Source organism: Populus trichocarpa, chromosome 1 (assembly GCF_000002775.5).
Source record: "Populus trichocarpa isolate Nisqually-1 chromosome 1, P.trichocarpa_v4.1, whole genome shotgun sequence".
NCBI classification, from domain to species: domain Eukaryota; kingdom Viridiplantae; phylum Streptophyta; class Magnoliopsida; order Malpighiales; family Salicaceae; genus Populus; species Populus trichocarpa.
Window position 1 is genome coordinate 8,818,834 of NC_037285.2, and position 20,908 is coordinate 8,839,741.

Below are 20,908 nucleotides of genomic sequence, written 5' to 3' on the forward strand. Positions count from 1 at the left end.
ATATCCTAAAAAAACTCCAAATAAAAATACATTAATTAATATTAATATTATTAATAATAACAAATAAAGCAGAATGGTGTTCTATTATCTAAATATTATTCACCCTCTCACATTTGCCTCCTATTCACTCAAGTGCTCATAGCTATATTTTTTAATTTTATATCCCTTAATTTTTTACTTTTTACAATTTGGTAATTTGAGATTTTTTTATTTTGTTTTTTTCCTCTCAAGATACGTATACATGGTTTCATGTTTTGTTTTTATTTGCTTGCTCCAGTATTTCAAAGTGTCATATAACAATTAAACATTAAATTAAAGATTGATTTAACAAGACAAAGCCTTAGGTTTTATTGTTAAAACAATTAAACATTAAATTAAAGATTGATTTAAGAAGACAAAGTCTTAGGTTTTGTTGTTAAAACAATTAAACGTTAAATTAAAGATTGATTTAACAAGACAAAGTCTTAGGTTTTGTTGTTAAAACAATTAAAAGATTAGAGACCAAAATTATTAATAGATGAGAAAACAAAGCCTCTCGAGTTAATACTAACAACTAAAACATGAAGGTGTTTTGATGTATAAACATTACTCATCCTTTCATATTGTATAGTCATCCGTTATTGATAGCTAATTTATTCCTTATAGAATCTTAAAATTTTTATTTTTAATACTTTGATCATTAAACTATTTATTTTAATTTTATTATGTCTGCATGATTTTATGTGTTTGGGATTTGTTTTGATTTGCATCATCTAATGTATTTGATGTGTCAAATTAACATAGTAGAATTTTAGGTTGTTTTTTTAAAAAAATTAAAAGATCAAGGACAAGATTAACATAAGAAAAAACAAAGCCTTTTCCACTTATATTCCTAAAAAGCACAAAGAAGCTTAGTTTGGTCTCTTAAGTTTCATCATTTGCATGTATTTGGTCCTTAAATTCCAATCATCAATAGCTATGATTTTAATATCTATGGATTTATTTTAAGAAAGAAATTCAATGAAGGTGATTTTTATTTTTAATATTATTTGAAAAGATAGATCAAAACTCAATAATTTATTTTAGTTTAATATGAGTTTTAGTCCGATTAAAATGTATTTAGTAGTTATAAATAAGGTTTTAGAGGGCCAAATGATTTTTTTTTTTCATATTTTGGGTTAAAAAAAAGTTGAGATTTAGGTTTTTGGGGTAAGAAAAACGTAGATCCCAATCTTCTAGGCACCAAAGTCACTCAATTATCTAAAATTGTTGCAAGTGGATGATGCACCACCTGTCTCGTAAGATGATACGTCGTTCATTTTATTTTTTTTAAAAATCATTTACATTTAAAAAAATATGCGGACTTGACTTTCCATACCCAAACGTACATGGACTTTTTAATTTTAGACAAGGCACACATGTCCATCCTTCTAGCCCAGACGCACCTGATATTATTTTTAATTGTCATTAAATTTTTATTTGATTATTCTTTCTTATATTTTACAGTAAGATTTTATTTAAATAAATTTATAAAAATAATATTTAAATAATAATCCAATTTGCCATAGTTTTTAATAATATTAGAGCTTTTTTATAGTAATACTAACAATTATTTTGTAGATAATTATATATGAATCTAATATGCAATTTTTTTAAAAAAAAACAAATTGCACATGAATAGTCAAAGTAAATAAATATCTATTTTGTTATTTTCTATTGTATATTTTATATAATTTTTCTCAAATTTACTATTTTTATTTTGTTTTTGGTACATTCGTGTAAAAATTATTTATTATTATTTATTTAAACTTGTTTTTAATATTATCATAAAAAATATGATAAAAAAGATATTTTTGTCAACAAAAAAAGAAACTCGTTAACAAGGATATGTAATTTTAGTTAAAGAGATGCATTTTTTTATCTTTACTTCAAATCATTATAATTTTTTAAATATTTATTTTAATTGTCTTTATTTTTTATTCAATAAATCATAGTGCTGATAAAAAAAAAAAAAACATTTTCGTCTTTTGTGTATTTTAACTTGGAATCCAGCCTGCGCGAGTATTCTGAGTCCGATTAACTTCTTTTCTAAGCAGGAGGGATATTCATCAAATGATCGACTCTACCCCTTTGGTCTTTTACTTTTAACACCAGCAGTTAACGACAGAAGCGACGCTCATCCCCAATGAAAGGTGAAAGAATCATTTTAAAGATCAATACCTGAACACAGTAAAAGTTGATTCGGTGTCATTATTTGACACGGTAGTTTGAACTTGTTGGCAATTACTGGATTTTATGTAAAATTACCAAGGTAAATATAAAAATTTGGAAGAGTAACATTATTTTAAAAAAAATTGATGAAATAATACAGTTTGACTATATTCACTTTAGAAACGTGATATTTACTAAATATCACTATTTCTAAGTATAATAAAATAATTTTTGTGCTTCAAAAGAGCGATATTTAGTAAATATTGTGCTTCTAAAGCGCGACATCGTTAAACCGTGCTATTTCTGGCTCAACCGGCCGATCATTTCACATAAAAACTATAATTTTATGAATTAAAATTGTCTTTATTCAACTTGTAAACTCAAAAATAGACTCTAATTAAAATCTCAAAAAATTATTGTTCACAAAGTAGTAGGTAATTCTGAGCAGTCGAGTGTGGGTCTGCGGATCTATCTCAAACATATTATGTGGAGACCTAGAAGATATATTTATGGACAATGAGACAAGTCAGAGAAGATCTAATTGTGTCAAACAAGAATAACAACTCAAAAAGATAATGACTTTTGATCCGACAGTTGGATTACATTCAATTTTTTATAGGAGTTTTCAAATATCTTTTTCCTATAGTAGCTACAAGATATAAAAAATCTCATTAAAACTTTGATTTTAGTAATTTTAAGATTTTCCTTACTATTTTTAAAACTAATCGACTGGTTTTACTAATTATTATAAATTAGTTAACCGATTAAGTAAAACATAACATAATTTAACCCTGCGATATTTACTACATTATTATTTCTAAGCTACAAGACTTTTGCTCTTTTTTGTTTAATTTTATTTGCTAATTGCCTAATTTATGAATGAATATCTGCCATAAAACGGTAAGATCGTTGGAGACACTGCACAAATTGCAATTTGACAGTGTAGCCAAAACTAAAATGCGCCGCTGCCAACGGTATCTTTAATAGCTGACAGCTAGAGTAGAGTGAAACCATAGATAGCTCTGATGGGAGTGGAAATGAGGTGTAGAATCTTCCACGTCCGAGACCCAACCAACAGAACAAGCTTGCAAAACACTTCCAAGTGCCAACATATGTAAATCAAATAAAGTAAAGCTCATGAATACCGACGACCGCACTCTAGAACGAGGTTCTATCCATCCAATATAAATAATATATACAAAAACATTTCCTCCGATGCTGAATCATTTTCAAGACCCAAAACAACAAATTGCAACCACAAACAAGCGGCCTGTTGAGCCAGGTTGAACGTTTTCATCGACCCAAATTCCATGAAATATGTCCATACAGTTTGGATCTGAGTAAACCCACCCCCCCCCCCCCCCCAGATGTCCATACAATTTTCATCGACCCGTATTCATTCATTTTTCTTGCAAACAAATTTAAAACTTCCAAGTATCTTTCTACAATTTGTAAGATGTTCATTCTTAGATCGACTCTAGAAACAAGGCTTCCTGTTTGCTGGCCAGGCCAAGTTCATTGAGAGTCAATGCACTCTCTCCATCACTGAAAGCACGCCTTGGGTATGGCCTCACCTGCTCAAGTAACAACACATCAGAGATGCCAAGATGTAAATTTAATTACAATTTTTCACCAGAAATTCTAGCATCAAAATAGAAATGGTGTAAAGTTTCAACCAAATAACTAAATCAAATGTATATATGGACATGTTCACCAAAACTATTGAAAATTTAGATGAATGATTACCAGTCTGTAAGTGCCAGGCTTGACCACTCTGCCAATATCTATGAAATCGAAGAAAGCCTGCAAAGTACAATAAACAACATAGTGAAACCAGGATAATGAGCGGAGATAAATGCTCAAGCACATTACTTTGCTGGAAAAACTCACCTGTAAGTTGTCAGACTTGAGAAATCGACGGCCACGTCGGCTGCCGTCAGGCATCCGCACCAAAAGCGTTACAGCATTTTCATCATCAGATGCAGGTTCATGAGGCAGAGAAGCTTCTTTTTCTGCCAACAGTCTCTCAAACTCCTAGAAAGGATTACACAAGCTGCTATTAACAATTACCAAAAGGTTTGTTAAAGTCATTAGTCTTGTCCCTTCCTAAACAAGCAAGGAACTGATCAATGACTTTGAGAGACTTGCAACCATATTTACAGCTGCCAAAGGGTAAAACCAAAGACAATGAAGAAAAAGTAGCAAACAAGGTGACTGGCTACCTTTAATGAGCATCAAAATCTCAATTCCACTGTTACCATTTGCCCAAACAAACACATATATTAACATTAAAAGTTTGGAAAAGGACTTTAATTTGTCACCAGTTCCATGTCCACCTTCAGAATAAAAAATAAATGAAAAACAATACCTGCGCTTCCTCCAATTGTCTACGAGATTCTTCCTCTTTTCTCCTTTCTTCTTCGAGAGCAGCTTTCCTAGCCACTTCTTCTTGTAAACGATGAGCTTCAGCTTCCTCAATGGCCTTCATCTCTTTTTCTCTGTCGGCTGCCAATGACGCAAGATACTCATCGTCCTGCATCCACCAGACAATGCATGCCCACTGCATCATGTTTATGGCCCAAAAATTGAATTTTTTTCTCCCAGTCAAAGCCCAAATGTCAAACCTGTTGTTCGCGGATAATGCGCTGAGCTTGTAAAGAAGGTGATGGAGGACGAGGAACTGGTCGAGGATAATTATTCTCATTTTGCATAAAATGATGAGGTGCATATGGAAGGCGATATCCAGTCCCTTCAGGAATTCCACCAAACATTGCAGCCTCAAGCATGACTGCTTCATCATGCTCCTCAGAAGAGATGCCTCCCCACTTCAATTTGTCAAATTTCAAGTGTCAAACAGGTTAGTTTACCTAAAGAATGTTAGGTGTTCTCAATTCTGAAATTAGAGTTGATAAATTGTAGAGTAGAATGGTGGAAGATACCTCATCTGAAAAGGCATCTACATTGTGCAGGGGATGACTTCCTATATTACTCCGTCCAGGACTTGATGGCGGGCTAGCCTCCACAACTCCAGCTTCTCTAGCAGATTCCATAGAGCCAGAAGATGTTTGTCTAGATCTATGCCTAATGAGAGGCTGCTCTTCCACATCTTCTGCTTCATCGTGTATGGATGAGCTTCCTGCCTCCGGCCTATATTGAGTCAACAGACCATTGTAAGATTTCCTAACTATAATCCCGGAAGCATAATCTAACACACACTATGTTGTCCTTTATGGTTGTTCAATGATGTTTTAGGATGCATTTCGAGTTTTTCCTAAGATTATACATTCTTGGTGGGCCAAATGATCACGGTTATCATAGACAGCACAATACTTTATAGTCCTTTGTTTGACCATTATGTCAGAAGAACATCACAACAGTCGCAGATAAAGACCAACATCATATGATTATATCTATTAATGAGCAATCAAGAATGCTTACCTTCCATTTAATAAAGCTATTCCCCCCTTCTCTGCCTCAACAGCATCACTTCCTACTTCTGAAGCTTTCTCTTGCTCACGCAAAGCTTTCCCCCTCTGCTCACGCAAAGCTTTCTCTTGCAATGCTGCCTGGATTCAGTTTGTGTTAAACAAGATCAAGATATGCCTATAAGCAAAGCAAAGTGTAAAAGAAACACAAACCCTTAAGGATAATGAAACCACATGTTCAAGTTCAGCATCCTCCACCTGAGGTTGCCTTTGCTGAGGTCCAGTTTCAGTTAACTCCTACATCATAATGCGTACAATCAATTAAAAATATAAGCATTTTAAACTTAAAAAACATAAAGAGACCACCTTAACAAAAAGCTAGTCCAACCTTTAAAAGTTATGATTTTAGATTGTAGCTGATCAAATTATTAAAAAAATAATATCTCGAACTCTTTTGCTTCCAAAAAGATGCAAAATGGCAGAAGAACCCTGTTTTTAGAAGTTTATGTCACGTAACTCAAATTAAATTTACAAATGAAAAGAAGGCATCCAAATCAAATGATCCAATGCTATGAGGGGCTCCAAATCAAAGTTCTGAGGTTCACGAGGTCTGCTTCAAATTGGTTCCCAGTTTTAACGGTACCCATATCATGAGTAAAGTAACAGAAACTACCCAGAAGAACAAATCAGATAATGCATGCACCAACCATTGGCTTGGTTAGCTTACCTGAACCTCTCTTTTTGAAGCCTCAATGGCAGCTCGAACCATTTCTTCTTCTATGTCATTGCTATAGTAAGGCAAGTTATCAAATTCAGGAGCACTAGGTCTAAGATGCCCCGCACGAGAACTATCCCGTTGGGTAGCCCGTGCATTTAAGTAAGTCGAAATATCATCATTGTCATCATCCTCAATTATGACGGTTCCCTGAATATCAGGACCTTGTGCATGTTCAGTTCCAGTTACATCTTCAATGATTGGAGCATGACCAGAATGGCCAGATGCTTCACTACCATCCTTGACCTCTATAGGTATCTCCCTTACTTCTCTTGGTTGAGAAACAAATGGTGCCTGATTCGTAAAATCAGAACCAGTACCAAGTACACCTCTTTGAAAACGTGGATCAAGAAGTGGGAATCGATTCATAGCAACACTCTCAGATAGAAGTGGTTGAGGATTTCTTCTAGGAGGTGGTGCAACTTCAATTGGATCACCATCTATATCCATGAGATCATCTTGAGGAGCATGAATAGAAGGTCGTCTTATGCTGGGAAAAAAATTTGCAACATGAGTGTTCAAAAACATGTCACGAGAACTGCACAGAATATATATTTTCTACCAGAGTATTGGAAAGCAACGACTAATAAACAAAGGATGACAAAATGGAAGAAGTGAAAGCAACAACTAATAAACAAAGGATGGCAAGATGGAGGAAGTGACTAACGCGCTTCTGTCTCCTTCACTGAAATGCGCATTGACAGCTGCATTGAGGTCACCACCATGCTCCTAATTGCAATCAAGAATTTTAAAGAAAAAGAAAAGTAAATTAGAAGCACAAAAACTTACAACTGAGTCTAAAATCCGCATAATTAAACATATTATAGCAAAATCTAAATATACCCTTCGAAATTCTGAGCATCTACTGCATCAAATAGTCTGATTATCATCAGTTAAATTAACCAAAAAGAAACCCCTTATTAGCTTGAATTAGAAATAATTAGCAATCAACGAACTCCAGCGAGCTTTATTAACAACTTAACCAACAATGCTAGCCCTAATTACACACCGATTACAAAATCCAGCAATCAGAGCCTAAAATTAACTCGCAATTTCACTCAGTTTTTTCAAGGTTACAATCCGATTAGCAATTGAAGACCGAAAAAAAGAGTAACCTCGAGTTTTAGCACCGCTGCATCTTCGGCGACGCCTGTGATGCTGATGAATGTGTCGATTGCTTCTTGATTAGGTCTGGCCATCTTCTTTGATTTTGATTAATTTTCACAGTCGTGTTTTTAATATAAGTTTCTAAATTGGAAAGAGGAGAAGGAGAAGTGGTAGAAATTTATGGGTTGGAAGGAATCCGAAGAGAAGGGATTGTTTGCTTGGTGAGGAAAGAAGGAGGGGTTTGGTGTTTTTATTTTTTATTCTATGCTTCTGGTTGAGTTTACTCTGGTCTAGTCTCTACCCAGTACCTAGTTTCCTTTCTCTCTATAAAAGGCTGCCTTTCCTTCTCTTGGATCTGGGACGAAGAAATGTAGCGTCCTTTGCCTTATTGTGGCTTTGGGGAGTTATGGGCTGGGTTTTTATTTTTACTTTTAAAAAAAAAAAAAAAGAGTGTGTCTGGTGTTGTCTAATTTTGCTATGCTTGGGAGTATAGTCTTAAGGAGGTTAACTAAATTATTATTTTTAATTATTTTTTATATTTTTTAAAATTATTTTTAATGTGTTGATATTAAAAATTAATTTTAAAAAATAAAAAAATATACTATTTTAATACATTTTTAATTTAAAATCATTTTAAAAAACACCTTGCAAGCATCCCAAATTATATAATGTGCGAAGCTTTAGGGACTGGGACAATTTAGTGGGTTAAGAAGAGTTTGCAGTGGCAAAGTAAAATATTATTGTATGGTATATATATTCGGAATTCAGATGGGAATTGTGCTCATGTTTTCATAGAGAGTTTTTATGACAATTCTTTTCGTATTCAAACTGGTGTAAGGGGAGTTTGTTTGATGGAAAGTGATTTTTTAGATATTAATTTTTAAATTTTTATGTGGTTATTTGTTATTAGAAAAATTGATTAACATAAATACTTTTCAGTTAAAAAAAAATTGGTTTGGTTTTCAAGAAAGTATTTTTCTTTTATTTTGGACAAAAAATACTTTTTGAAAGTTATGAAAAAATTAGAAATATCATATTATTTGTTGATTATATCAAATTTGGTCCTCAAACTTTTAATTGTTATATATATTTTGTTTTGAATATTTTTTTTTTCAATTTCATCCCTTATAATTTAATTTTATATCAACTTTGGTCCTTATTTTTATAATTGTTATTTGTTTTTCCCTTATCATTTTTTAATTGAAATTTTTTATCTATCAAATTTGGTTCTCATTCTTTTGATTGTTATTTATTTTATTTGAAATAATTTATGAAATGGTAATTATTATTATTTTAATTTCTTCATCTTTTAATTTTTTAATTTGTTAGATTTGATCTCTATTATTTTGATTATTATTTATTTTACTTGAGATAACTTATGAAATTATATTTTTTTCAATTTCATTCTCATTCAACTTTTTAATTTGTAAGATTTGTTCCTTATTATTTTAATAAACTTGAAAAAAATAAAATATTAATAAGTTATTTTCCAGCTTATTTTCCATGACATAATCAAACACTGGAAAATATTTTTCAATTTATTTTCAATTACACTACCAAATATCAGAAAATAATTCACTTTTTCTGAATTCACTTTCCAAAAAAAAACTACTTTCCAGCAAATAAACAGGACCAATAACTTTTCAATTTTCATGATTATGTATAATACTGTATATTAATTAGAAGAAATTATCCTTTTACCCTCCATGTTTTCGGTAAATATTTATCATGTTCCTTGAGTTTTAATTATTTTAATAGTATAGATAAAGTGTTTTTTTATATGCATTCCAATAAAAAAAAATATTTAACAACTTATTGAATATTAATACTTTTAGTTTTTTTTCAAAAAGAAAAGCTATTAAAAAATTTAATCCATGAAAGGGAGAATATTTAAATAATCTATTTAAACATTTTGGCTTTTTTGATAGTTTGATAGTTGGCTCTTTATTTGACTCTCTCGTTGAAAGCTGTGAAATGGGGGGAGAAAAGCTAAAAAACTAGTTTTTTTTTTTTTCTTTTGAGAGATGCACTTAGAATTCATTGTAAATAGTTTAATTCAGTCCTTGTATTTATAAAAGTGCAATTGGGTCTCTTTTCAACACCTAAATTTGATGATAGTTATTGATTAGTGCCACCTGCCAAAGCCAATTTAGGTGTTGGTTGACCAAATTTGAAACATAAAGGGTGAAACCATCATTTTCTACAAACGTAAGAGGCAAAAGCGTGGTTTTCCCTGTTAATTATTGCCTAGGCGTAGGGGTGAGCAAAAAAACCGGAAAACCGATTAAACCGGAAAAAAAATAACCGAAAAAACCGAACCGAAAAAAAAACCGATTAAACTTTTGAAAAAACCGGCCGGTTCGGTTCGGTTTTATAAGCAAAAAACCGAACCGAACCGAAACCGACAAAAAACCGAAAAAAAAACTGAGCAAAACTGAGCCAAAACTGAGCCAAACCGGAAAAACCGAGCCAAACCGAAAAAACCGAGCCAAAACCGGAAAAAACCGAGCCAAACCGAGAAAACCGAGCCAAACCGGTTTGAACCGGTTTTTTCCCAAAAAAACCGAACCGAACCAAAACCGGTCGGTTTCGGGTTTTTTTTTCAAAAAAAAAATTTCGGTTTGGTTACTTTTTTTGATAAAAACCGAACCGAACCGAAAATAATCACCCCTACCTAGGCTCGCACGGTGATTATTATTAATGTTCATTCACGTGCATCAAATATACTGAAAGTTAAAATTTTTCTAAAAAAGAACATTGAATGTTCTTAATTGGGAATTACTAAATCATAAATAAAAAGTGATTGGAAATTAGTAGCAATAAATTCTTATATAAGTCGAATCCTAGAGAGGCAATAATAACTTATCATTCTGTGATTTAATTAGTTGTCCGATTAATCATCCTAAGTTTGAAAGTCCCAACATTAACCAAGGGGTAAAAATAGCTTCTCCGTTTTCTTTTAATGGTATGTTTTGCATTATGTTTTGAAATTTTTTTTGAAAAAAATTATTTATTTTTTGTTTTTGTTTTAAATCAATATTTTTTGATGTTTTTAGATTATTTTGATATGTTGATGTTAAAAATAATTTTTTTTAAAAAAATATTATTTTAATGTATTTTGGAATGAAAAATATTTTGAAAGACAATCGCTACCACACTCTCAAACACATTAAACCATAAGAGGGCACTTAATGCATGCCTTTTCTTTTTTTGTTTGTTTGTTAAAAAGTATTTTTTATAAAAAATAAATGTCTAAAAAGAAAATTATTTTTTATGTTTGATAATGTTATAGAAAATTAGTTAAAAAACAATTTCTGATATTTAGCTATCCTGTAAAAAATAAATTAAAAAATAACTTATAAAAGTTTTAATTTTTTTTGTCATGATTATCTAACATGTATATAATATTGAATGCAACTATTTAATCACTTACAGTAAAAAAATGAGATATAAAAAGTGTAATTGTTAAAGAAAAAATTTTATTATATCATGTATTTATATAGAGCTTATTTTATAAAATATAAATATATATAAAATATAAATATTTTAAATATAATATTACTGACATGTAAACTTGTTACCTCAAATTGATTTTTTTTAAAATTAATGAACAATTAACAATATTAATTAAGAGTTAGATATTTAAGTATTTTTTGGTATGAAGATTTTGTGTTGGGGATAAATATATACGAAGATATTTTGCTGAGAAGGTAAACAACAGAGGAGAAAAGTAATTTTCATCTATGTTTCTAACATACAATTTTACTTCTCATATGGATTCAGTCACATAAAAGGTCATAAACTTTGCCATGGAATAAAATAACAATAGTCCAGATACAAATCATTCATCTCATATATATGAACCGTCTATAAACAAGTATAGATCAGTTGAAACTTGAAAGCTGAAAGGTCTTTTAGAGGTTTTGTTTTCTAGAAAGTGATTTCTAGAAAATCTGTATTTATTTGTTATTAGGAAAGTTGGTTAATGAAAAACACTTTCCAGTCAAAGAAAAATTTGGTTTGGTTTCCAGAAAAGTGTTTTTCTTTTATTTTGGGCGGAAAACACTTTTCGAAAGTTGTGAAAAATTTAGAAATGTTATATTATTTGCTAATTATATCAAATTTGGTCCTCAAACTTTTGATCGCTATATATATTTTGTTTTGAATATTTGTTTTTCAATTTCATCCATTAGAATTTAATTTTTATATTAAGTTTGATCCTCATTTTTATAATTGTTATTTGCTTTTCTCTTATTATTTTTTAATTGAAATTTTTTATTTATCAAATTTGGTCCTCATTCTTTTGACTGTTACTTATTTTATTTGAAATAATTTATGAAAAGTTAATTATTATTATTTTAATTTCTTCATCTTTCAATTTTTTTATTTTTTAGATTTAATCTCTATTATTTTGATTATTATTTATTTTATTTGAGATAATTTATGAAATTATATTTTTTTTAATTTCTCATTCAACTTTTTAACTTGTAAGATTTGGTCCTCATTATTGAATAAATTTGAAAAAAATAAACATTAATAAGTTATTTTCCAGCTCATTTTCCATGACATAACCAGACACTGGAAAGTGTTTTCCAACTTATTTTCCATTACACTACCAAATATCGGAAAATAATTCACTTTTCAAAAGGAAACTACTTTCCAGCAAACAAACGGGGTCTTAAGGATAGTGCTCTGATAATCTATGACTGGTTTATAGGGTGGAGAATGTCCCTATTAAAGAAGTTTTTGAGAGTATCAGAGAGGGTCTTAGTGATGATAAAAGGGTCACAGACGATAAATTATCCATTCTCCGCTCACATGTGTCATATCAGGAGAAAAATAATATGAAAACTTGCTAGATTTTAAATTTGCTTTTTAGAAATCATCAATTTGAATCCTACAAATCTCAGAGTGATTAAAAGCTTACATAGTTATTAATTTCAGGGTCCGTATAATTAGTTAAGGTACATACAAACTGACCCGAACACCCATATTAATAAAAATAATAATATAATAATGCTTTCAATAATATAATGAAAAAAAATATTTGATAGCTGGGCATTGTTGCTCACATTGCCCAAGTAGTGCGGGCAGTACATGTTATACACCAATAACTTTATATTATTAAAAGATAAAAATGTCTATGAGCCAACTTGGATATAACCACAAAAAAAAAAACAAGACACAATGACCAAAGTACCCATCTAAGAAATTTTTAAAATTACTTGATCCTGAGGTCATTAAGTGTCTTTTTAATGTTCATTGAAAAAGAAAATGACCTCATAGACCCTGGACAAATGCGTTTTTTTTTTTCATGAAAGGTTATTTTAATAATTTATTGTTTAAAAAAACACAAAAAAACCCTCTATGCCCCCAATGATTTTTAAAAGATACATGTGACCTTGAAAAAAAACCAAAATACCTCTTATTGCTAACTTATATTTTTGTGTTGAGAGGGGCAGAAAAAAAAAACAAGGTGAATTCACCATAGATTTCGACAATGTTTTTTTCCCCATGTTTTAGAGTTTTTTATTTTAATTTTAATTTTAATAATAATTGTGTAAAAAATTCCATACAAGCAGTGCTGAGTTGTCACCATCATATTCGATAATGCTAACTTCCTCTGTTTTCATAGATCGATAGATAGATTATTATATCTATCCATAAAAATGAATTTAATAAATCAGGGGACTGGTATTTCAATAATCATATAGATTGGGGACTGATTTGTAGTTACCAAAAACCAACTCATATTTTAAGTTTCCTTCGATTCATTAACCTCATCGCTGTCTTTCTCGTCTCTCTCGAAAACAGCTAGTCTCTGCCCTCTTAACGGTGTACGTTTTCTGTCTCGACAGTAATCAAAAGCTGCCTAGAAGCCAACATCAAAACCACCGCTTTCACCGCAGATCTCTCTCCGCCGCAACCACTCCTCAGTCTCTCACGCCACCTCAAATCTCCACCTTCGATCATTTCCACGACCATTCCTTCTTCTCACACATAACTCCTCGCTTCAAAACGTATTTACAGTTCTTAATTTAGCTATTCACCTCCTACCACAAATGCTCAAAAACGTCCACTGTTTTTTTTTAGTGGTATACTCGTATGGTTTGTTTCTTTTTTAATTATGGATAATTGCAAACAACAGAATCATAGGAGACCAAATGTTAGCAAAATTTGATTGTTAAGTATTGAATTATTGATATCCTTTCATCCAGAACAAGTAAAACAAGAAAAGAGTAGTAAAAAGGAAAGAAAGAGATGTCAAAGCTGTTGGCACGGATTGCTGGCTACTTGAGCAACCGAACTTTGGTGGGTGTAGACAAAGTAGGGAACCGTTATTTCACCAGAACAGAAGAGATCGATGGTATCAGTAAGTGGGTCTCTGTCTTTCCTGTAAAATTTTTCCTCCTTGAACTTCTTATCAGTTTGTATATTTGTTGATGTTTCAGTGAAAGAGAAAAGATGCGTAATATTCAAAGGGGAGGGGGATCCAACCTCACTATCAGGTACAATTTTGAAGTTTGGAAAACTTCCCCTCTCTGTTACAATGTTGCATTCCATTATGCCCTACCACAACACTGTGTCCTAAGTTTCTGAGTATCATTAGTTTTCAATGAACCTTTTCTGATCAATTGGTTTTCTCTAATCAGCGGTCAAGTCCAAGCATGATTGTTAAAATAGATGTTATTTCAACTTGTAGACATGCTGAAGGGACTTGCTGTGCAACTTGCTTCTTCTGCATGGTTTATTCCTTACTCTAAATGCTTGTCTATAATTTGGCTATTGTAGTTGAATGGATATGCTGGCTGAACGGACAGCGTAAAAGGGCTCCAACTCCTGAGGTATATTATAGACACTATCCTTTTCCTTCGCATATGCCATAAAGAAAAATGGGAGCTAGAAGAAAAACGCCTCTCCAGCTCAAACATATTTAACAGTATGCGTGTGTGATTTATGGTTTTTATGTTAGACATTGAGTTTGGAATTTTGCATGTCACGAAAACTATTGTTTAGGTTTGTTCACTTCCTCACCTCTTGACAATTCAATGATTGCTATTATAAAAGGTTTGAATGATGTATTCATCACGCCACAACTCTTGGTGTCATCCTAAGTTACTGGGAATTGATCCACTCTTGTTTGGGGCAGTATCATCCCAATGGGCCTCCGGTGATTTTTATTTTAAAAACCATTAGAAACTCCAAGCATTGTTTGGATTTAGAATACATTCTTTCAGAGAATCAGGAACATTCTATATTTTTGTGCTGTACCAAGGTGTTTTCGAATTTTAAAGATGAATTCCATATAGTGAATTTGGTCTTCATGGTTTTCAAATAAATTTAAGGCATCTTCTTTCTACCCTTAAGTAACTTGATGAAAAATTAAGAGCACTATTTCAGAGGCTGAATTGATTTCATCATGCCTTTCTTGGTCTCTCTGTACAAGTTAACAATGATGAGTTACATGCACCATTATTGTGTTGTCCCTTTTTGAATATCTATTTTTGTGGTTGGACAATTCAGTTTTGAAAAGACACATGGGAGGATTAAGTTTGTTACTGTTTTTCATTTCAGTGAGCTACAATGTTGGAATTGTGTTATTCTACTGTAAATATACTCGATTTTCTTTAGGAACAGATGGAGTTGGGGGCAAGGCGAGAACTTGTGAAGCAAAATGTGGCACGTAAGTCACTTGTAAAATTATATAGATATTTATGTTTCTTCCTGCTTCTATTTTCTGGTTAATAATACCATTGATGTGTTTTATTGTTGGCTTGGTGACTATAATATTGCTTATTGTCTCCAACCTCAGTAGCTGTTACCACAACCCCCATACTGCTCACAACACCCTAAGCAAAACTAAACTAGCCCTCGAATCATTACATTAACCCTTAATTTTAACTACATAGCAAATACTTGTTTGTTGAATGTAGTCTCTTCATGACACTGTATATATATATGTTTTATAACTGGTATGTTGAAGACCCTTGATATCTTTCACTGTTTCTTTTCTTTTCCTATCTTCTGCATAATTTGACAAAACAATTTTTTCTTCGTTCTTGAAGGCCCTTGCTCTAAAAATGTTGACTATTGAGATACCGTTTTCATTTTCTGCACCACTTCACATGACTTTATTAGCTTTGTCAAGTATCTTAATGAATGTTTTTTCTTGACTGCCAAAGTTCTCAAGCAAGAAGAAGAGGAAAGGAGAGCCAAAGAAGGCAGTTCTCACAAAGCCAAGAGCACTGGTAAGTTGCTAAAGGCAAACTCTACTTTTTTTAACAGCATCATCATACTTATGTAATTGTTGATATTCATCTACCATTTCTACAGGTAAAACTGGAGGTCCAGACTTGAAAAGTTTCATTCACCAATTTCCTACTGAAGGTATTACATTCTTTCAATGAAATATTACTAGAGAATTGTATTTCTTGACAGCAAAACATGTCATTGCATGTGAAGGATTTTCCTAAGGTTTTGTTATGTCATGCCAACTGACTTTGAATATAACAAGCATGTTCACGTGCGTACTTTTTTACTCTGCTGACTTCTGTTCTAATCATGATTTGGTATTATGGTGCTTGTTCTCAAAGGTAACAAGCTTGAGGAAGAATCAGATGCAGTTGATAGAGGAAGCGGGTCAGTTATCTTTGGCTTTTGAGATAATTTCATTTTACTGCTTACCTTGATTGTGAGGTCGGAGACCACACATTATGTTGCTGGTCAAAATACAACTTCTCTCATCTTAACGGTCCTGTCTTGGCTATGATTTCTTTTTCTAAGCCAACACCGCTCAAGTCAATTGTTCCTTTAGCTCCTTCAACCAATTATGTTCCCCACTTGGGTCTGCTCCAAGACTTGGTGCTCCCACTTTGCACCCATGCATGGATGCATGGATTTGTGATGGTTTGAAACTGACAACCTTATTGACCACCGGGGCTTATACTGTTTTATTTAATTGTGAGAACTTACTGTGCTTCTGATAAATCATTCAAGCTTGTACAGTATCATTATATCTTGTACTTTGAAGCTTCTGTTGTACTGTTCCTTGAAATATTTCTAGCAATTGATTAATTTTACCTACAATTGCATACTTGAAAGTGGACATGGTTTTCTTTTCATGCCATGACACCAGTTATTAAATTTTGCAGAGAAGATGAAGCTGGGGCACAGAAAGCAAAAGAACCTTTGTCAGAGTAAGCACACATATCTGTAATGCACATTAATATAATTAGTCATATATATCTTGGGTTAGCTTTATCACAACTGACTATTTGTTGAAGGTTGCATCCATGAGGTATGGTAAAGTGCCAAAGTTTTGGGAACTGCATATGAAATATGTTTAATATATACAAATGAATGTCAATACTATGCAATGTGTTAAAATTTCCATTGCTTTCATGATTCTTTCTTTCAAATGGTTGCCACCACAGTGACGCTCATACATCTGTTGCTTAAATATTTTTTTTGTAGGCATTCAGAACCAACCGGATCTGGTTCAACCTTCAAGCCAGGGACGTGGCAACCACCAACATGAGATGGGTCATATTTTAATAGTCACCCGTATTGGTAGTCATTTTCTTCACCATTATGGTCCCCGTTTCCCCATTGGTTTTTTATTGACTAGACTCGCAAATTTCACCGACGACATTGTTGAACAAATTACATATACTGCAAACTATTTTGTCGGAAACTTTGAGATTTTTGGGAGATGGGGATAACTCGGATTGGTTTAGTTTCATAATTTGTATCAGCCAAAACATAACCGAACTCAGGTTCATACCATGAAGCAGCCACATCATCCATTCAAGAAGCTTTGGAGAGATTACTCTGTTTAAAGGAGTTTTAACTTTTTGGACCCTTATACCTTTAACAGACGAGAATATGGACATGATAAACCTGTCGCTAATATCTCAGGCCAGCATCAAGCATCTGTCTCTCTGTTTTTTCAGTTGCAATAGTTTCACATTAGCAATCAATGAATAAAACTCTTATTCTGTACACGATTATTTTGCATTTTTTTTTGCTCTATATTTGAGTTGGTTAATGAAAGCTTACTAAGGTTTATCACCACCTCAAAGAGACAGGGTCAATGCTATAGCAGGCATGGGAACCTGAGAGCAGATGTGAAGCTTCCTTGTTGATAACTTACCTCCTTTTTTTTTTAGCTTAAGGTGTGGAATGGAGCTTTTGAGTTTTGACTGTACAAGGGCTGGCCTCTCTCAGCTGTTCAAATCTCTACTTGTCTATCACGTGATTTTAAACGTGTGACCTCTAAATTAGATGTCCAAATGGAGGCTCGGTTGATTCTCCTTTAATAGTAATTGCTATGAGCACTTCTTCAATGCTTAAACGATTTTGGTGATCTATATAATCGGTTCCATCTGCCAAAGTCGAGTGTAATAAATTTCTCGTGTCGGAGCAATAAGAGCACCGTAAAAGATGCCAAAAAGTCTCCTGTCATTTTCAGCAGTCCTAAATGGCCCGGTATTCCTCTTAGGTTTATGCAGTCGCTAGTGTTCTCTCCCTACAGCTCCAAAAAAAAAAAAAAATGCTCTCTCTACAGAACTGAATACTAGGAATTTTGAGAAATTACGAACCATGGGAGGTGAAGTGGTGCGTTAAGGCTACCTAAATTTAGGTAACTAACAGAAAATTATTAAATAGCAGGCTTGATTTAGCTGTCAAGAAAAAAGAAAAAGGTTGTTTGCAGGTAGAAAGCTACAAATGCTGATGACCTTGCCAGCAGTTTTACACTAACAGCAAATCAAGAGATTGAAATTTAATGCAAAATCAAGAAAAAATAAAGAAAAAGGTTGTGTGCGGGTAGAAAACTACAAATGCTGATGACCTTGCCAACAGTTTTACACTAACAGCAAATCAAGAGATTGAAATTTAATGCAAAATTTAAAGCTCTGCATGTGGGTGGTTGTGATCCATGGCCCATACAACTATATTTTTGTGGTGTATAAAGTCGCAGAATCTAGAAAATGTAAAATGTAATTGAAAGCATTAGATATCGTCGGCATATCATATCATATCAAACCAAACTCGCTATCGTTAGCAAAATGAGCTCTTCTTTATTCCTCACACTCCTACTAATTCTCATCTCAGCAAGCCAAGGTTGTGCAGCAGTGCCGGAGAAAGAACCTGATCTAATACAGAAATCCTGCGCAATAATCGTAGGTTATGAAGAATGCGTGGCAATTCTCAGATCAGACCCTCGTTCCATTAAAGCTACCAAAGTCAAACAGCTAGCCTACATCATTCTTGATCTCTGCATAGAAAATGCCACAGAGACTCTTGGAGAAATCCCGAAGTTGCAGGAGAAGTACTCAAAGCATGACCAAATTGAGGAAGCTCTAAGGTGGTGTGTCATGGCATATGAGAGTGCTATCAAAGATTACTTTCGCAAAGCTGTTGACCAGCTGGGTACAAAGTCTTATCGTGAAGCACAGTATTCAGCACACATTGGAGGTGCGTTAGGTACGGGTTGTGAACAAGAATTTTATTTCCAAGCACCAGTAATTTCACCTTTATGGCCCAGGAATCATAATTTGGCAGTTCTTGGTCTTGTAGCAGAAGGCATCGTTTCCCTTCTTCGTCTGAATGAGTCTCAACTGTAAGGGTTTAATAATTTTTTTATTTTATTTTAATACATTGGAAACCGACGATTTTAACTAGAATATTGGCATTGTAGATCAATGTTTTATTGTTGCGCCTGTTACTGCTCATCCTTTCACTGTGCAAAATTTCATCCTTGGCACCTCAATTTTTTCTCTTGTTCCTTTTTTGTCCTCTAACTTAATCTTTTTTCAATTTGGTCCTTGGCAGTCCCTTCTTTGCTGCTCTAGATTCTTTTTCTCTGTCGATTGCATGTAACTCTTCTCCTACGTGCTGTGAATTATCTAGGGGTTGAATACCGTGTCAGTTTTTCATTGGAAGTTTTGAAATTATTGTGAAAAAAAAATTAGAAGAATAAGGACCAAAATTGATATTGACAAAAATACAGCCCTTTTCATTTTTCCTGTTCAGAATGAGCTTAAATCTACACTTTGGTACCTCGATTTAACTCTTCATTTTAATCTGATCCCTTAGTATATTGGATTTGTTTTGTTTAGGTGCCACACTTTATTTGTTTTGCGTTTTAGTCCCTTATAGATTCGTCTTTAACAGAAGAATTTAATGGAAATGGTTTATCGCCACCTCAAAGAGACAGGGTCAATGCTATAGCAGGCATGGAAATGGTTAATTTCTTGGGACGGGGCTTGCCTTCGAGGGAGGGAGGGAGGGGGGGAGAGAATTTTTGACAAGTTGTGGGTGTTTTTCATAGGTTACATGTATATATATTAAATAGAACAAAGATTCGACAAACGCCTTGCATCATGAGATAAAAAAAAATTCATTTTCAATACCATCACATTCTTATTTTTCATTAAAAATTAACTTAGAATCTCACCCACGACACGGCATAGAAGGGATAATTGGCTAGTAAATGGTATTGTATGTTTTGGTTATGGTGATTATATTAGAAATTTTATTATTGAGGTGATATGCTCGAACTTTTTACTTTTAAATGGGCCTATTTAAGTACTTTAATATTTTGGGCTGAGACCTAGCTAGGTCCCTAATGAACTGGAATTGGACCATAATCGATGGATTTGGCTGCTCTCTCAGTCTTCAGCTCGCGGATGTTAGCAAAACTTATTGTGTATTTACTTGAATTTATTTGGCGATTGTAGGTGTGGCACTGGCACATGTGATGAATAAGATAATTAAAAAAAAAAACTCAGTTTTGGTCCTTCTATCCATACCCGGTCTGGTGTGGCGGATCGAGAAGAGATCCGGCTGATCAGAAGCTAGAATTGGACCGGGTTTAAAAAAAATAAAAGAAGTGAAAAATCAGGTTAGCCCGGTGGGTTGACCTAGCAAGACTCAATAAAAAATCTGGTTCCAACCCATTAATTTTTTTTTAACCAAAACGATATTGTTTTGATTTATATAAAAAAATAAAATTAACCCAGGTGACCTAATTAAAACCTCACGACCTGATTAAAACTCGTGACCTGAGCCTATCACCGAGCTGATCACCGGACCGGTTTAAAAACTCTGCTTCTATGCAGCTCGTTGCCAATAACTTTTTTTTCATTGATTGGCTGCGCACTGCTCTTAGCATACAAAAGATACTGTGCCAGTTGCTTAACGATGGCCTACCAAACCCTTCAAATTACCGGTAATGTCGGCATCAAGATCCTCACAGGTAAAGTTGCTTCAAGATGATGATGATCTGCATTGTCTTCTTGCCCAGCCCATCCACCACTCACCATAATTGTCGTCCTCAAGATCTTCGCAAATGCAAAGGTGCTTCGACTCATAAAAAGACAACTTGGATTGGTGAAAGTAGCAGTCC

The 20,908-nt window shown here is 33.1% G+C and overlaps 3 protein-coding genes across 10 annotated transcripts; 2 read left to right on the forward strand and 1 right to left on the reverse strand.

The window, feature by feature from the left end:
- Positions 1–3,349: 3,349 nt before the first annotated feature.
- Positions 3,350–7,871, reverse strand: LOC7479342 (plant UBX domain-containing protein 8). Of its 2 annotated transcripts, none has more exons than XM_024593622.2 (11): positions 7,506–7,871; positions 7,058–7,119; positions 6,343–6,880; positions 5,874–5,912; positions 5,629–5,756; positions 5,130–5,337; positions 4,815–5,015; positions 4,559–4,723; positions 4,081–4,224; positions 3,937–3,993; positions 3,350–3,764 (listed from the first exon to the last, which is right to left on the reverse strand). In XM_024593622.2, the coding sequence occupies exons 1-11, from the start codon at positions 7,587–7,589 to the stop codon at positions 3,657–3,659; spliced, it is 1,734 nt and encodes a 577-aa protein (XP_024449390.1). In that variant the 5' UTR covers positions 7,590–7,871; the 3' UTR covers positions 3,350–3,656. The 2 variants fall into 2 exon arrangements, with proteins under 2 accessions (XP_024449390.1, XP_002299560.2); XM_002299524.4 differs by having other exon boundaries at positions 5,829–5,912.
- Positions 7,872–13,284: 5,413 nt separating this feature from the next.
- LOC7479343 (uncharacterized) lies at positions 13,285–17,499 on the forward strand. 7 transcript variants are annotated; one of them, XM_024603847.2, is made up of 10 exons: positions 13,285–13,592; positions 13,716–13,870; positions 13,926–14,006; positions 14,290–14,342; positions 15,130–15,181; positions 15,681–15,746; positions 15,832–15,885; positions 16,092–16,137; positions 16,650–16,694; positions 16,972–17,499. In XM_024603847.2, the coding sequence occupies exons 2-10, from the start codon at positions 13,759–13,761 to the stop codon at positions 17,033–17,035; spliced, it is 573 nt and encodes a 190-aa protein (XP_024459615.2). In that variant the 5' UTR covers positions 13,285–13,592; positions 13,716–13,758; the 3' UTR covers positions 17,036–17,499. The 7 variants fall into 7 exon arrangements, with proteins under 7 accessions (XP_024459615.2, XP_024459640.2, XP_024459644.2 ...); XM_024603872.2 differs by having other exon boundaries at positions 13,285–13,874; positions 13,950–14,006; XM_024603876.2 differs by having other exon boundaries at positions 13,285–13,874; positions 13,950–14,006; positions 15,136–15,181.
- Positions 17,500–18,566: 1,067 nt separating this feature from the next.
- LOC7478068 (cell wall / vacuolar inhibitor of fructosidase 2) lies at positions 18,567–19,124 on the forward strand. Its single transcript, XM_002298025.3, has one exon. The coding sequence runs from the start codon at positions 18,567–18,569 to the stop codon at positions 19,122–19,124; it is 558 nt and encodes a 185-aa protein (XP_002298061.1).
- Positions 19,125–20,908: the final 1,784 nt, after the last annotated feature.